The 17,115-nt window shown below is 57.9% G+C and overlaps 1 protein-coding gene across 1 annotated transcript; it reads right to left on the bottom strand.

Annotated features, from left to right (window-relative positions):
- Positions 1 to 769: 769 nt before the first annotated feature.
- Positions 770 to 15,975, bottom strand: LOC129337380 (zinc finger protein 467-like). Its single transcript, XM_054990982.1, has 5 exons — positions 14,938 to 15,975; positions 9,145 to 9,256; positions 7,371 to 7,505; positions 6,666 to 6,770; positions 770 to 3,289 (listed from the first exon to the last, which is right to left on the bottom strand). The coding sequence occupies exons 1-5, from the start codon at positions 15,973 to 15,975 to the stop codon at positions 1,380 to 1,382; spliced, it is 3,300 nt and encodes a 1,099-aa protein (XP_054846957.1). The 3' UTR covers positions 770 to 1,379.
- Between the last annotated feature and the right edge of the window lie 1,140 nt (positions 15,976 to 17,115).

Genomic DNA, 17,115 nt, shown 5'->3' with positions numbered 1-17,115 from the left:
GATTAGAATAATCAATTATGGTGTAGCAATTAGTGTCGAACTAGGATCTGGGAGACCCGAGTTTGAATCCTCCACTCTACTATGGGAGCTTGCTGGGTAACCTGGGAGTCAGTCACACAGTCTCAGCCTCGCACAGTCAGTCTCACAGGTCAAGGTGGGTAGCCCCGTTAGTCTGTGTATTGCAGTGGAAAAGAACAAGAGTCCAGTAGCACCTCTAAGACTAACAAAATCAGTGGTAGGGTAGGGCACAGCTCGTTTCTTCAGATACATAAGCTCCATCACCAGGGCTTTTTTTCAGTGGGAACGCAGCGGAACGGAGTTCTGGCACCCCTTAAAAATGGTCACATGGCCGGTGTCCCCGCCCCCTGATCTCCAGACAGAGGGGAGTTTAGATTGCCCTCCATGCCGCTGAGCGGTGTGGAGGGCAATCTAAACTCCCCCCTGTCTGGAGATCAGGGGGCGGGGCCACCGGCCATGTGACCATTTTCGCTTAGGGCAATTTAAACTTTAAAAAACTCCCCCTTGTTCCAGCTGACCCAAAGTGACATCATTGTGCAGTCCTGAGTTCCACCACCTCTTTTCCCAGAAAAAAGGCACTGCCCACTACTCATTTTGTAGGGGCTACTGGACCCTTGCTCTTTCCCACGACCTCACAGGGTTCTTGTGAGGGGAATGATGTAAACTGCTTTGGGTTCCCACTGGGAAGTGGGATAAATTAAGTAAAATAAACAAATAAATTAAAAATGCTGAAATAATCTGGACCACGGACAAAATTTCATTACTTTATTTTTGTTTATATCAGAAAAAGTTTTTTAAAAATGTAATTTACATTTGTCTTAAGATGCTACTAAAATGATTTCTTTTTTTAAAATGTTCCGTTATTTTTTTAGGCTGAAATGCTTGCCGGGTCAGGATGCTCCAGTCCGTGTGCATCTTGTGATTCTCCACTGGGCACGATTTGGCTCTGGGTTCAGAACTCGGCACACTCTTGGTTTGCTTCTGTCTTTGTGCTCTCAGAGAGCCAAGTTTCCAGTCCTGTTGGCACTAAAGACAGTTTCAAAAGTAGATGGGCGACACTTAGAGAACGATGCCTCACAACTTGCATTCTCAACGGGGGCAGCAGTGCCCTGTAGATGTGCTGCCTTCCCTCAGTCAAATAATACAGAAGTTCCTTCGGCTTAATTGTTTTGCCTTAGAAAAGGACACTCTCACCAGAATTAGGCAAAACATTGCAAATGTATATAAAACTGGCTTATAGTTTCTGTAGGCTGCAAATACTCCTTGGGACAGAATTGCAGGGGGGGGGCATAGTCTTTTGCCTGGATTTTGGTGCACATAGACCAGATTTTAGCCCACAGCAGGACCCGGGGGCCGTTCCGTCACTGCCAGGCCGACTCAAAAGCCACAGGGAAGATCATGGGTTGCTCTGACTGCAAGTGGGGCAGAGCGCTCTGGGGCAAGGTGGGCGGCCAGCTGGGAGCGCTGGGCATGGGGGTGCTGATGTGGGTGCGCTCGTGGCGCAGGAGGTGTGTCTTGCGGCTGAAACTCCGGGCGCAATGGGTGCAGATGTACGGGCGGAGGCCAGTGTGCACAGCCTGGTGCCTCACCAAATTGGTCTTGGAGCTGAAGCGCCGTGGGCACTGGGAGCAGGCATGAGGGCGCAGCCCTGTATGCACAGCTTCGTGCCGGGCCAGGTGCGACTTGCGGCTGAATGCCCGACCACACAGCGGGCAGGCAAAGGGACGCTGGCCGGCATGAGATTTGACGTGTGCCAGCAAGCTGGCCCGGGTGCTGAAGGTGCGACCACACTGAGCACAGGAGAAAGGGCGCTCGGCCGAGTGCTGGTTGCGCCGATGTCGCTGCAGGTGCCGCTTATGGGCAAAGCACCGGCCACACTCACTGCAGGCAAACGGGCGCTGCCCGGCATGACCGCCACACTGGTGCGCAGCCAAGCCAGCTCGGTGTGCAAAGCTTCTTTCACAGTGTGGGCAAGCATATGGCAACAGGCCCATGTGCCCACGCAAGTGTGCAGTCAGGTGGCGCTTGTCGCTGAAGCCCCTCCCACACTCAGCGCAAGAAAAAGGACGCCCGCCCTCAGCATGGAGCCGCTGGTGGGAAGCCAGGTTCTTTCTCCAGGCAAATGCCTTTCCACAGTCAGAGCACAAAAACGGCTTCTCTTCAGGCAGCTGGCAGGAGCCAGCCTCCTCCTCTTCCGGTTCTGTCTTGCTGATCCGTTCCACATGGAGCGTGCTGCCCTCGGCCTCGGCCTGCACCCCACAGGTCATGCCACAGGGCCCCTGCTCAGGGCACACCATGCCTGGGGCAAGAGCTTCTCCTTGCCTGGGGTAGTCCAGGCAAGGGACTCTGCCCGGTTCTTGTTCAGCCTGAGCCTTGAAAAGGACTGGACCCAGATACGGTTCTGGAGGACCCGTGCAGGAGGTGAGACCCTGTGCTGGGCCAGCCTCCTCCCTGTAGGGGGTGGCAGTCTGCCCCAGTTCACTCTGGTCTCTGCAAAGGGCTGTGGCCTGTCCAGATTCAACAGGAGGGGCCACAGGCTGCTGGTGTCCCACTTGCTCCCTGCAGGGCTCTGGGTCCTTCCCAGGCTCGAGATCGCGGCTGCAGGGCTCTGGACCCTGCCTCGGTTCCACGTGCTCCCTGCAGGCCGCATTCCCTTCCTCGTGGAGTCGCTGGTGCCGCAGCAGATGCCGGCGATGGACAAAGCTCCGGGAGCAGAGCGGGCAGGCGTGGGGGCGCTCCCCAGTGTGGGTGAGCTGGTGCCGCACCAGGTGGGTCTTCTTGCGGAAGCTCTTGGGGCAGCGGCCGCAGGGGAAGGGCCGCTCCCCCGTGTGCACGCGCTCATGAGAGCCCAGGTGGATCTTCTGCGAGAAGCGGCGGCCACAATGGGTGCAGGCAAACGGGCGTTCTCCAGTGTGCACCCGGGCATGCCGGGTCAGGTGGGCCTTCTTCCCGAAGGCCTTGCCGCACTGGGAGCAAGCAAAAGGGCGTGGCCGAGGGTCTCCCTGGCTGCCCTCTAGCGGGGCTCCAGGATGCTCGCACCGGGGGCAGCCCAGCGACTTCTCTTCGCTCAGCATCTGCCACTGTTGCAGTGCCAGGCCCGAGAGCTCACCCAGCCCTCCGCTGGCACCCTCCTCGCCCCCTGGACTCAGGCCCTCGGACTTGCAAACTGCCCCCACAGGCAGCCCCGAGAGCAGCACCTCTGCGCTCAGCCCAGCCGGCCATTCCGAGTAGTCCTCCGTTTCTACTTTCACCGTCCGGATCAGCCACTCGCCTGTCGGGGTTCAGGACACAGAGAGAGACAGTCAGAGATCGGGAGGGACGGGGAGGGGAGGGGGCAGCTGGCGGGCAGGAGCAGAGGGGTGGGCCAGGACAACTGCTGGAAAGGGACTCCTACAAAGGGCCACGGGAGGCCGCGTGTGGATAAGGGAGTGGCCTGAACTCCCTTTCACCACGAGGACACCAAGAGGGAAGCAGGGGGGTCACTGGGGAGAGGCACCAAGATTCATCAGGCCCGGCTAAAAGTTGGATTTTGAAAGCTTCAAATGCCCCTCCTGTCTCCCTGCTCCTGTTCTTCCAAATGTGTGGCTGTACCTCTGCACATGCTCAGAGACACTCTCATCATGGCTATTATTGTTATATTTTGGATCTCAAGACAACTTATAACACTTAACAATATAAAAACATAAAATCAACATAAGAACAGATAATAACAATAAAATTAAAATGAGATTGAACTATTAAGATACATTAAAATACATGGTTGAGCACCACAGCACTGTCAGGACCAACCCCAAACCATCTGGCTAGCCGCCAAAGGCCAATTCGGCCTTGCTTGCCCTCTGGAAACTCAACAAATCTGACAGGGCCCAGGTGTCATTAGAGAGCAGGGACCACCACTAAGAAGGCCCTTCCGCTGGTGACAGCTAACCAATCCATCCTGGGTCCAGGCACCTGCAAAGGGGTCTGAGAAGATGACCAAAGAGAGCACGGGGGGGGGGGAGTTATAAAAGGAGAGACAGTCCCGTAGGTATGAGGGACACAGGCCATTAAGGGCCTTAAAGGTTAGCATCAAAACCTTGAATCGGATCCGGAGCCTCACTGGAAGCCAGTGCAGCTGCCGCAAGATCAGAATAATATCAGCTGACCGTGAGGTTCTGGTCAGCAACCTGGCCGTGGCGTTCTGGACCCCCTGTGGTTCCCCAAGAGCTTTCAAATGTAGCCCTACGCAGAGCGAATTGCAGTAACCCCATCTGGATGTGACCACGGCACGAATCAGTGTGGACAAGCAGGGAGCCAGTAGTCAGGCCTGGCGTAGGTGGCAAAATGCTGACCACGCTGCCACGGAGACTTGTTTATTCAATGAGTCTATACAGAGTTTACAGCCATCCGCTAGACACCATCGAGTCTCGGCAGCGATCCTCCAGCCAGCATCTCAGTCTTTCCCAGCCACGCGGCCTCCGTCATAGATGGATTCAGCTTCAGCCAGGTCCCCCTTAACCAATCAACGACCACACCTAGGCACCGAGGTACAGCCAAGTGCCCTGCACATTAATGGCACCCAACTCCAAACCTTCTGATGATCTCAGCAAGAGGATGCAGAAATAAATTAAATAACATCGGAGGGTGGCTCAAACCCGACGGGACCTCTCCTCTCCAATTGCAACCCTCCGAGAGGGTCCCTGTAGGTACGAGGAGCAGTGCCCCTCACCCCCAGGGAGGCCAGGTCTGAATCGTCAACTGTACTGAAAGCTGCTGATGCGTTCAAGAGAATTAACAGCTCTGGCGTGCCTTTCTCCAGACGTAAGCAGAGATCATCAACCGAGGTGCCCGGAGCTGCATCAGCCCCAAAGCCAAGCCTGAAGCTTGACTGGGACGGGACGGGGGCCGAAGGACCTGGAGCTGCTCGGCCACTGCTCATTCCACGACCTTCCCCAGGAAGGGGAGATTATACACCAAGCGGCCAGCTCCTTTTTACCCAAGGAGGGTTCCTTTAACAAAGATCCGACGGTGGCCTCCGCAAGGGAGCTGGGGAAACAGGCCTGCTGCGGGTCTGAAGAGTTAAAACAGGTCCTGTCAGACAGGCTAGCAAGCCAGCCTGCCTGCCTCTGCCATACATGGAGGTGCCTAACTATTGCGGGGTGGGCGTGGGGGTGGGAAGGAGACTAGCTGCTGCTTCGCCGCTTCGCCGCTTGCTGGGCTTCGGCTGCTGTCTCTGTTATCGGTGCAGCTGGGAGGGAGCGTCTGGGAACCGCCCGGCCCTGGGAACTCAACTCCGCGCTGACTTCAACCGACTCTTTCAACCTAGTGGGGAGGCGACGGGGGGGGGGGTATAACTCTTCTGAAAGGCTTCCGCTTTGGCATTCTAGGCAACTGCTCTGTACAGCGTTCTACATGGGGAAATGCTGTAACAAAGACCTTTCACTCGCACAGCTGCGCCTGATGAAGTGGAGAGCCTGCGTGGGTCCTCCAGCAGCCAGGCCTGACAGGTCCTTGGGCTGAGCTCTGACCGGAAGCGCCAACGGCAGGAGGAGGGAGGGAGTCCCCGAGCTGGTTTTATGTATTTATTTATAGTCCGCCTTTCTCACTGAGATCCAAGGTGGATTACACAGTGATATGATCAACAGCTGGGACATTCAATGAACAAGGAAGACCGCCTGGGGGACGCTACAGTCTGTGAACCAATGCCTGCCAGCTTTGGTTGAACAGCAAAGGGGAAACAGGCTGAAAATGAATTCTGACAAGACAAAGGTGGTGTTTGTTGCTTAGGGAGGGCCTGAAGGACACAGGGCACCCTGCTTTGAATGGGGCCAATTGTCTCTCCCTGCCTTGGTTAAGAGCCTAGGGGTGATAATCACGCTTTATTGCTGAAGAAGCCAGCTGATGCAACTGCGAAAGGCACTCCACCAACTCTGCTAAGATGGCTCCCTACCTTGGCTCTGCTGAGCTGCCCACGTGGATCCATGCTATAGTTACCTTGTGGCTAGGCTACTGTAGTGCACTCTACATAGGTCTGCCCTTAAAGACAGCTTAGAAACTCCAGTAGATACAGAATGCTGTGGGCCAGCTACTGTCGGGGCAGAGAGAAATCTGCTTCTGCAGATACTTCCTTGGTTACTGATCAGTGACCAGGTTCAATTCCAGATTCTAACCACCATCTCCAAAGCCCTTACCGGCACTGGGCTCACGCACCTGCAGACCGCCTCGCCTGTTACGTTCTGCTGCGACAGCTTCGCTCAACTAAGGAAAGCCTCCCAAAGGTGCCACCCTGCAAACAGGTAAAACTGGCAACTGCCTGTTCATGGGCATTCTCTGTCGTGGCGCCCAGCTTCTTCAGAGGTCAGGAAGGGCCCTGTGCCGCTCTTGTTTCATTCAATATGCAAATCAGAACTGCTCAGAAAGGCATTCTGATAGAGAAGCAGAGCTGTGAGTTAATGGATGGGCTCGGGAGGTGGCCTCTGTGAGGGACGATGTGTTCCCCCCTTCCAGTTCTTCAATCCCGCCCCGCTGCATTACGCTGTCCTTCTAGGAACCTTAATGCTCAGCAGGTGACGGAGCCCCTCCTGGCCTCCCTGGGGGTTTGGTGGCCCAGCACTCACCACTCACTCAGAACATCTCTTCCCAGCAGATGAGGAGGGTGAGGCCCTTACCTGGGCAACTTCTCTCTGGGCCCTTGGGGTCTCCGGGCCCTCTCTGGGGGTCTCCTGGCTGCTGCTCACTTCTCACCGTGCCCTCAGTTTCCGGGGGTACAATTCCTGTTGAGCCAGGGGAAGGGGGGGGGGACAGAAGATAAATGGTCGGTCTGGGTATGCAGTTCCAGGTCAGAGGGGTGAACTACTGAGCCATGAGGCCTCAGGCGCAGGGCCCTGTCAACTCTGTGCTTTAATAAAACACCCCGCTTCAGAAGCAAAGAAATCATAGCAGGCTCAATGAGGCAGACGGCCACTGCCCCAGCCACCCCCTAAACTGGGCGGCAGGCTCCCTCTGGTAACAGCCCTGCCTTTTGCTAACCCCCTTGACTGCGCTCCACTCCAACAGCTCCCCACAACTGCTTTGAGGGGTGTGCCTCAGGATATCTTGCCATGCCATACAGAGCCAGTTTGGTGTAGTGGTTAAGAGTGGTGGGACTCTTAATCTGGAGAGCCGGGTTTGATCCCCCACTCCTCCGCTCGAAGCCAGCTGGGCGCCCTTGGGTCAGTCACAGCTCTCTCAGAGCTCTCTCAGCCCCACCCACCTCATGACATACTTTGTAAACCGCTCTGAGCGTGGCATAAGTTGTCCTGATGGGCGGTATATAAATCAAATGCTATTATTACAATCATAATGCTGGGGCGCCACCCTCCAGGATCACGCACCTCTCTCCCAGCAGCTCGTTTTGTCTCTCATACCAGCATGGCTGCCTCCAGGAGCGTCACTGGTCTCTGCTCCCCTTTGAGCTTTGACTGGAGGCAGACCACCTTCCTCAATCCCCGGCTGGGCAGTGGGGGACCCTGCAAGACACAAAAGGAAGAAATTGCTTGGCTGGGTGAAATTCCCTCCCACTCAATCCTTGCTGGGCAGGGAGGGGAGCTGGCAGACCCCGTGGACGCAAGGCAGCCTCTGCCCAGGTCCTCTGCTCTGATTCACACATGCACGTACATCTCCCAACATCATCTTCCCTCCACCAAGAAGCGATGCCTTGAGTGTGCTCCAGGCAATGTGAAGCTCTGCCTGGGGCGCCTGCGGTCATGCCACGATGAAGATGCGTGTGTGAACCTGCACATGGCAGCATTCCCTGAAAAGGCTCGATCTACACAGACTTGACCCACTTTCACAAGAGGGTTTTTAAGATGGGCATTTTTCATAAAGTTTTCCATGGACTGCTTGCTCCTGGGATCTGTTATGTGCAGCTTACTGTGAAGCACTATGTATTAGTTTATGACCCGAAGACAGCACCTCCATTTTGGAACCAAATCCATTCCACAGGTCTGCACAAGGAGACACTCCACAAAGGCAACATTTGTTCAAAGGTGAGCACTTCTGTGGTCTCCGAACCCCCAGCCTCTAGTGCGCTGTGCACCACGGCCACAGGAAGAGACCACAGGCTCTTGTATAATAAGCCTCAAAAAGGTGACTGCCAAATCACAACAGGCCACTCTGCAACCTGGTCCACATTTCCCATATTTCCAGGGGGCAGGATTAAAACTGCCTGTCTCTTCCTGAATTACAGAAAGCGGGAAGGGTGGCCTTTTCAGAGCTGTGTGCGAGAGCAGCATCTGGCCAAGGTGCTGCCCAGGGGAACGTAAAGGGTGTTTGTGTGCCACATACTTGGAACGCTGCTGTTTTCTCAGCTTGTCCTCTTTGGTAAGGGGGCAAACGGGGGGTGACTCAGGGACCCCCATGGCACCAGGGCCAATTTATGCCAACTGAATTCTGGCATTTCCGTTCCATCCCAGCAACTGGGTCTCCTTCATTTCCAAGGTCATAGATCCAGAGGAGTTAGCCGTGTTAGTCTGCAGTAGCAAAATAGCAAAGAGTCCAGTAGCACCTTTAAGACTAACCAACTTTATTGTAGCGTAAGCTTTCGAGAACCACAGCTCTCTTCGTCAGATGCATCGACAGAAGTGACAATGGAAGTGAGATGCATCTGACGAAGAGAGCTGTGGTTCTCGAAAGCTTATGCTACAATAAAGTTGGTTAGTCTTAAAGGAGCTACTGGACTATGTATTGTCGAAGGCTTTCACGGCCGGAGAACGATGGTTGTTGGGGGTTTTCCGGGCTGTATTGCCGTGGTCTTGGCATTGTAGTTCCTGACGTTTCGCCAGCAGCTGTGGCTGGCATCTTCAGAGGTGTAGCACCAAAAGACTTTTGGTGCTACACCTCTGAAGATGCCAGCCACAGCTGCTGGCGAAACGTCAGGAACTACAATGCCAAGACCACGGCAATACAGCCCGGAAAACCCCCAACAACCATCGAGCTACTGGACTCTTTACTTCATTTCCAAGGTCTCTCTAGGAAGAACAGGAGCAGCTCCTGGCATGCCCGTGCCAGAGGGATGGAGCAGCTGGGGAAGTAGACGGAGAGATTGCCTGGCGATGCCAACCACCCCACCTCACCATCTGGAGGCCGAAGCAGTCAGAGAGGGTTTACCAAGAGCAATTGTGGAACCAAAATTCTCCCGCATGGCATCCTCGGGGGCAGCCCGGTCCTTCCACCGCTCTGAGGCAAACTGAAGAGCTCTGTCCTCACACCTCACCGGCACCTGCGACAGCGAAAGGCCAGGGTCAGGCGGGGCCAGGTTAAGGGGGGGTCCTCCCACTGGTCTGTATCAGCACTTCAAGCCCGTGTCTAGTTGAGGGATCCGCAGCTGCCACCCCCCTCCCAGTCTCGAAATAATCCCGACCTTCAAGAGCATCACCGTGGGGCATCTGGGAAAATGGTCAGACAGGCCAGGAGTATCTCCCGAGCAGCCGCAGCAGGGCTCCTCCACCGCTGCTTCCACTAAGCCACCCCCCAGTCCACCACAGAGCCTTCCCTGCAGAAACGAGTCCGTGGTTACGCCTGGTGCTCAGCCCCCCGCGGCTGTGCCCCAGGTCCCCGACAGCAAATCCTTTGAGAACAGGATCGGGACCTCTGATTTCCCTGAACCTCTGAACCTTTTTTGGGGGGGGGGCTCCCAAAAGGTCTCTGAGGAACAGGAGGAGTTCCAAGGTGCTGAGCCTCAGCTGGGCAGCTGAGCCCTTTGGGGTAAGGCCTAAATGCCCCCCTGCTCTCCGGTGCCTCCATCAGCCTCCCCCCCCATCCCCGGCCCCCCTCCGAACTCACAGCTTGGCTGGCAACGTCTCCTCAGTTGCCAGGGGACTTGCCTCGCTCAGAGGTCCCCTTTTGGCCACCAGATCAGGGAAGTGGACTTGGATCGCCTCAGGATCCAGATCGCAGCTGCTGGAATGCTTCCCCATCATGAAAAAATACTCCACAGAGGAAAACAAAGAGAAGGCCACGTGGGCTCTTTCTCCCTACTATGACGTTTAGCCATGGGAGAACGGGACGCTTTCTGGTTCTCTCTCTCTCTCTCGCACACACACAGACATGCCAGCTGATGCTTAAGTGTCCATGGCTGGTAAGTACGCATGTTAGTACACCAGAATGCTAACGCTGCTCTGGTCCATAAATGCCGCCCATTTATACAGCAATACAGGCTGAAAAGCCTTCAAGTCATGACGCCCGCCCGCCTGGAGAAGTGCTTCTGGAGGCGGCCGCCCGGCACCCACGGCTTTTAAACCCGGCCCTTCCTCTCACCCGTCTCAGCAGAACCCTTTACGTTAAGGCTAAAACACCATCGTTCTTGATTTCTACCTAAACATTTTTATCCCTTCCTCCAAAAGGTTGAGCACAGCATAGTAACAACAACTGTGCTTATATACCGGTCTTCTGGACAGATTAGTGCCCTGCTCGGAGGGGTAAACAACGTCAGTGTCATTCTTATCCCCACAACACAGCTGGGGAGCTGGGCTGAGAGGAGGGGCTTCCCCAAGCCACCCACTGAGCTCAAGGCAATCGTGGGAGTCGAACCAGCAGAGTGCCGATCTGCATCCCGGCGAGCCGACCACTATGCTGCCGCATGCATGGCTCCATCACATTATCCTGGAAACAACCCTGGGTCAGACCAGAAGTCTCTCTAGTCCAGTATCCAGTGGACAACCAGAGGCCCCGGAGAGCCCACAAACAGGGCAGAGAGGTCAAGGCCCCCCCCGTATGTTGAGTCCCGGCATTCAGGAGTTTACTGCTCCCACACATGGAGGTTTCCTTTCATCACTTATTTACTAAAATATTTACATCCCACCGTTTCTTTGTGGCTCAAGGTGGCTTTACAATTCCAAAAATTAAAAGCTCACAAACTACAGTAAAAACCCATTTACCCCCTTGCCCCCAAAGCGCCTGCAGCTAAACCCCACTAAAAGGCCCCACAAGCCACTGAGTGGCTCAGCCTTCCATCCTTCCGAGGTCGGTAAAATGAGTACCCAGTTTCCTGGGGGTCAAGTGTAGATGACAGGGGAAGGTAACGGCAAACCACCCCATAACAAAAGTCTGCCAAGAAAATGTCGTGATGCGACGTCCCCCCATGGGTCAGTAATGACTCGGTGCTTGCAAAAATCAAGTAACAAAGTATTTCCTTTTTTCCATCCTGTATCTGCTGCCCCTCAACTTCACAGAGCGCCCCTCCCCCAGTTCCAGCATTAGGGGAGGCTGCCCCTTCCCATGCGGGCCCAGTGCTCCAGGTCTAGTGCTTTTAGAAGTGGTTCCCCCCTCCCCCCATTCAGGCATCTCCTGGGGTTCCCATGGCTTTTCTCCAGTCTTTCCTAAACATGCTTGACTGAAACGTTTAGAGAAAGATGACAGGAAAACATGGAGGGCCTGCTGTGATGGGTGGGAAAGTTCAGATTTTCCGAATCTCACAGATGCAGCAACCACTCTTTGTGCCTCAGTTCCTGCTGCAGTCGCCACTACTTTGGGCTTTATAGGGTGTGTTTTTTTTTAAATCAGCAACTGAATTGTAATAGTGTTCTAACAATGGGCCTGCCAGTCCTTTGAATTTCCACCTTTCATTTTTACAAAAAAGATCTAGGCCCTTTCGTTGCAGTTCTATACCTTTCCTTTTCTAGAATCATAGGGTTGGAAGGGATCTCCAGGGTCATCTAGTCCAACCCCCTGCACAAGGCAGGAAATTCACAACTACCTCCCCCCACATGCACCCCCAGTGTCACCCCTGCTCCATGCCCAGAAGGTGGCAACACACTGTCAGGATCCCTAGCCAAACTGGCCCAGGGGAAAATTGCTTCCCGAACCTAAGGTGGCGATCAGCATTACCCTGGGAATGTAAGAAGGGCCATGAGAACTAAGCACCGGTGTAACCCTTCCTGCCCTCCCTCTCACAATCTGTCTAGGTTCACAGAATCAGCATTGCTGTCAGGTGGCCATCTAGGCTCTGCTGAAAAACCTCCAAAAAGGAGAGCCCACCACCTCCCGAGGAAGCCTGTTCCACCGAGGGACCACTCTAACTATCAAGATGTTCTTCCTGATGTTTAGCTGAAAACTCTTTTAATTTCAACCCACTGGTTCTGGTCCGACCTTCTGGGGCAGTGGAAAACAACTCTGCGCCATCCTTTATATGGCAGCCCTTCAAATACTTGAAGGTGGTTGTCGTATCACCTCATTCTGTCCTGAAGTATCAATGGCAGGGTTGGTGCCTGCCTCTCCCTGATCCAAAACAATGGGGCAGCAACCACAAAGGCCTGAGCCCCAGCACTCAGAACCAAATGGGCAGCCAGTGAAAGAGGTTCGGGGCTAGTGGGATTGTGGCCCTGAGCGGAGGAGCCTGACAGCAAGAAGGCAGAGCCACATTTTGTACCAGCTGAAGTGGATTTTTGATTCCCCCCCCCCCCCCGCCCCACCATACTAACAATTCACTGTTCTGTTTCTGAATCATGTTTCCAAGCTGGATTAAAGGGGCAGAAAGAACAAGAGACATTTGGAAATCTTTGAACCTGTCTCATTTCTCCCGTCCCAAGCCAGCGTGCCAACAATGGCAAGGCAGAAAGATGGAAGGGGGAATGCAGAGCCAGCCTGCCCCCCCCCATGTCTTTATCATCCTCTCAGCCGGACCACCCACCACTTCCTGGATCATGGCTGCCTCTCCCCGCCTCCCCCGCCCTTTTATCCCCTCCTCTTCCTGCAGGCCCCCTCCTGCCCCCCTTTCCTTTTCCCCTTCCACGTCACCTCCCGTGTGTTCCCTCTTGGCACGGCAGCCTGCTTTTCCTTTCTCGCCCCTCCCTCCAAATCTCCTTGCTGCTCACAGCTCCAGATTTTACTGGGAGTGGCTCTTGGACAGATGCAGCGCATGGGACTGGGGGGGGGGGAAGCAATGTGTCTTTCCAGGGGTCCCACAAGCCCAGTCCTGGGGGGGGGGGGTGCTGAGAAAGTGGGTTTCTTCCACTGAGCTAGTAAGTTCCTAAGCAAAGGCTGAGCACATGCAAAGCGCCTTTCCCTCCCAGCCGAGTCACCTCCAACTAACCCCCAAACATGTGCGGATAAGGGGAGAGGGGCACCCAGCTGAGCCCCGGCACCTCTGTCTGATGCCACATACCAGTACGACAGACAATGTGGTGCAGGGGTTAGAGTGTCGGACTAGGGCCCAGGTTCAAACCCTGCTCTGCCATGGAAGTTCTCTGGGTGACTTTGGGCCAGTCACTCACTCTCATCCTAGCCTACCTCACAGGGTGGTTGTGAGGATAAAATAGAGGAGAGGAGAATGATGTAAGCCAGTTGGGGTCCCCCACTGGGGAAACGGTGGGGTATAAACAAAGAAAATAAATGAATTCAAAAAGAGGATCAACAGATGCAAACCGCGGTTCCACTACTGCTCTGCTGCCCCCAGCCCCGGAGGCCCAGTCCCTGCTCCAGTGCTTGGCCCCCTCCCCTGCGGCTGCTCCAGAAAGAGCGGCAGAGCATGTGGAACCTCCAGCACTGGCCCTGGGGATGGGGCCACGCCAAGCGGAGTCCCGCCCTTCTAAGCCTATGGAAGCCAGTGGGCGGGAGGGCGGCACTCTGGTTTGGAAGGCCTCGCCGGTCTCCACACCCCGTGGAAGTGGTTAGCAGCAGGTGCAGGAAGAACACAAGGGCAGCCCCCCTTCTGCAGGCATTTGGGGCAGCCACTGCTGCAGGAGGCTGCAATGGCCACGAGCCGCTGGGGTGGCCCAAGATGGGCAGGAGGGCAGCCTCTGGAAAATAAACGGCTTCGAAAAAGGAGGCGTGTGCGCCACGCTCAGGTTACAAGAGCCTCCCTGTGCCGATGCAGTCTACCTCTGGCCGCAAGAGACTGAGGAGCTACACAGCGGCAGGGAGCCGCCTCCATCACTGCCCGCTTGTGAGCGGAGAGGCACCAAGCAGGGCCGGATGGTCTGATGCTTCTTGGCATGATCCTAGGCCTACGCTGGCACAAGGGCACCAGCAGCCGCTCGGCTTCGGGCAAGCCGCCAACCGGCGCATCTCGGCCCGCGCGTTATATCGGCCTTCCTGGACCCCCTGGGCGGGGGGGGCACGGACCCCTCCGCCAGGCGCCTGCCCCGCAGCCCCCGAGGTGCCCCCCGCAGCCCCCTTGGCCCAGCCCGGCCCGCACCCTCCCGCTTCCAGCAGCGGCCGGCCTCATCATCGCCCCTGCCACCGCCCCCCAGCGCGGGCCGCTCCCGAGCTCAGCGGCGGGTTGAGCCTCCGGCCACGCGCTCAGGCGGGGGCCCGCGGGCGCGGAGGGGCGGCGCCTCGGCGGCTGGGCTGCCCGCCGGGGCGACCGCAGGGAGCCTCCCCGACCCGTCCAGAGGCAGGCAGCCTCCGCATCGCGGGCCGGGGGCGCCGTCGGGGCAGGGACCAGCCTCTGCCCTCCTGCGCCCTGCTGCTGCGCCCGCCAAAGCGCCCGGCTGGCTGCTGCGGGCGGCTGGAGGCTGGTCTGGCCCGGCCGCGGCCCCTTCCGCCCGGCCTTCTGGTGCCGAGCCCCGAGGCGCCGCCAGCCCCGGCCGAGGACCCGCGGCCTGTCAAAGCCGGCCGCCTGGGCACGTGCCGAGCGCTCCCCCGGCCTCCAGCCGCCCCCCGAGCCGCCCCGGGCTGCCGAGCAGGAGGCTCCCGCGGCCCCTTCGGCCTCCAGGCGCGCCCGTGCTGCAGGCCGGGGGCTCCCGTTCCTGGCCACGGCTGGGCGGCTCCGCGGGACGGGCAGGCCGGCGATCTCCGGTCCCTTGGCCGGGGCGGGGAGCGCGTGGCTCCGGGCGGGCCCTTTGCCGCCAGCCAGCCGGCCTGGCCCGCGCCTGCGCCTCCTGCGGCCCTTTGGCGGCCGGGCCGGGCAGGCCGATCCCTCCGCGCGACGACGGCCGGTCCGGTCCGGGCGCTCCTCCTTACCTGCGCGGCAGCCCCGACGGCCATCCGCGGGCCGGACCCCGAGCGGGCGGGAGCGCCGCCGCCTGCGCCGGGCAGACCGGGGCCGCGCGCGGGAGGGGCGGGCAGGCAGGGGCGGGGCGCGGCCCCGGAGCCCGCAGGATCGGCGCCCTCCCCGGCCCCGCCAGGCCCCTCCTGCAGCCGCTCCGGCGGGCGGGCCTTGCGCGCGCTTGGCGGGGGGGCGGCGCTCAGGCTGCCTGGCGCGCCGCCGGGTCGGTGCTGCGAGGAGCCGCCCGGAACGGATGGGCGGGCGGGGACTACATTTCCCAGCAGCCCCTGGGCCGCGGGGGGGGGTGGACGCCGGGTGCAGCTGTTGGGGCGGGGCGGGCGGCGCTGCGCGACAAGGCGCGGCCGGCGGCTCTTCCCGGCTGGGCCGTCCCTGGCCGCCCGCTCGGCTCCTTTGAGTTTTTGCAAAGCAGACGCCCCGGTCGGAAGCGCCCAGCGGCCCGCCGCGCAGGGTTGTTGTGATGCCCAGGCGGGACAGCGTGGCTCCCGAGCCAGGGCAGCGAGGCGCTCGGACTGGAGGCCAGCCTGGGTGCCCGGTCGGCGTCCGTCGCCGCGCCTGTGAGGAGCCAGGCGGGCTGGCTCTTGGCCGAGCACTGGACCGGGCCAAGGGCGACGCCGTGTCCGCAACCGTTCTGGCGGGAGTCGGGACGCTAGAACCGGCGCCAGGCGCAGCGTGTTGCAGCCCGGGGTGTTGCCCGGCCCGTCAGCCCCTTCGCCCGCGGCCTCCCCGCCGCCGCTGTGCCCGCCCCCAGGAGCAGCGGTGCTCCCTCCCGCCTGGCTCCGCGGCATCCCTTTCCCGTTGCCGCAGGTCCTGTGCTGGGGGGGGGGCTGCCCCGCCTGCCCCGCCGGCTTCTTCCCGGGCGCATCAGCCCTGGCGCTCTCCGGGGAAGTTCCCAGCTGGCCGCTGCCCGCCCGGGAGGCACCCTGGGTGCTGCCTCTGTAGCGGCCTGCGGGCAGGCCTGTGCTGGGCGGCCTGCTCTGGCAAGCCCGGGCCATGATGCACTCCCACGGGGGAGCCCAAAGCCTCGGAGAGTCCTGCGGAGCCAGGAAGGGGAAGCCTTTAAGCAAAGCCAAAGAGGACTACAAAAAAATTGCTGACAGAAAACATTCTGGAAACTGCAACCAGGAGACTTTGTGTATATCTCCGCACAAAACATTAAAACAGAACAACCCAGCCAAAAACTAGGCTGGGAGTCCTTAGGACCCTTTTCCGTGAAAAGGGGAACGAAGGAAGTAACTGTAGAAGTGGAACTTGCAAAGAACTGAAGACAAATCCATCCCGTATTCCGCTTACTGAAGTGGAAGCTGCTTGGGAAGGTGAAGGCGCTGCCCTGAGCCAGAGCTTCCTTCCGCGAGGCTTTCTGAGATGCTGCTGCAGCACCCAGTGTGGCCGCCCTTCCTGAAAGGAGGTCGAGGCAGACTCTGGGTTTTAGTCCTTGCTCGCTTCCAGCCTGCATTTTTTTCTCTGTGTAACTTTCCAGCAAGGCAGTGCCCAGCCTCAAGGCGTTTCCCTCCTCCACCCCTCCCCCTTCCTCAGCCCAAATCCTGCTTGCTTTCTCCTCCTGCAAATCACGGCTGTAGATGTTTAATTAAAGATCTCTGGGGAAAGAGAAGCAAGAACCAGACGATTCCCCCACCCTGCACACACACATACACGTGCATACTCACACACCCATGCAGCAGTTGCACAACAGACTCAGACCCACCTTTTGGACTCCCCCCCCTCCCCGATGCCCACTTTGAGCTGGGCCCAGGGGTCTCCTGGAATTACAACCAGTCTTCAGACAACAGAGATCCATTCCCCTGGAGCAAATGGCAGGTTCGGAGGGCTCTGCTCATCCCAGGCTCTGCCCTCAATTTCCCAGGAATTTCCCACCCTAGAATTGGCAGCCCTCTTCCCTCCTAGGCTCCATGGTGCATGCTGTCTGCGTGAGACGGGAGCAGGACAGGCTCCAGTTGAAATCAAACTCGTCTTCTGGCCAACAAAGGCTGTTTTTCTGTGCTGAAGTACTTGAGAATAAATCCCACTAGTGGGAGCTATTTCTGAGTAAGCAGTCGTAGGCCTGGGCTATCGGGTTTCACATCCCGGGTGGGCGTGGGGGAAACACTGTGCAGTTTATTCCCATCTGTGCTGGA

This window comes from Eublepharis macularius, chromosome 11 (assembly GCF_028583425.1).
Source record: "Eublepharis macularius isolate TG4126 chromosome 11, MPM_Emac_v1.0, whole genome shotgun sequence".
NCBI lineage: Eukaryota > Metazoa > Chordata > Lepidosauria > Squamata > Eublepharidae > Eublepharis > Eublepharis macularius.
This window is presented reverse-complemented; position numbering and strand designations above follow the sequence as displayed.

What these genes read in the sequence shown, in the direction of transcription:
- LOC129337380 (XM_054990982.1), bottom strand. Translation starts at nt 15,975, where the DNA reads ATGGCCCGGGCTTGCCAGAGCAGGCCGCCCAGCACAGGCCTGCCCGCA. An exon ending in CCGTCGGGGCTGCCGCGCAG is followed by an intron (nt 9,257 to 14,937) that starts GTAAGGAGGAGC and finishes TCGCTGTCGCAG; the next exon opens with GTGCCGGTGAGGTGTGAGGA. An exon ending in CCCAGAGAGAAGTTGCCCAG is followed by an intron (nt 3,290 to 6,665) that starts GTAAGGGCCTCA and finishes GAACCCCGACAG; the next exon opens with GCGAGTGGCTGATCCGGACG.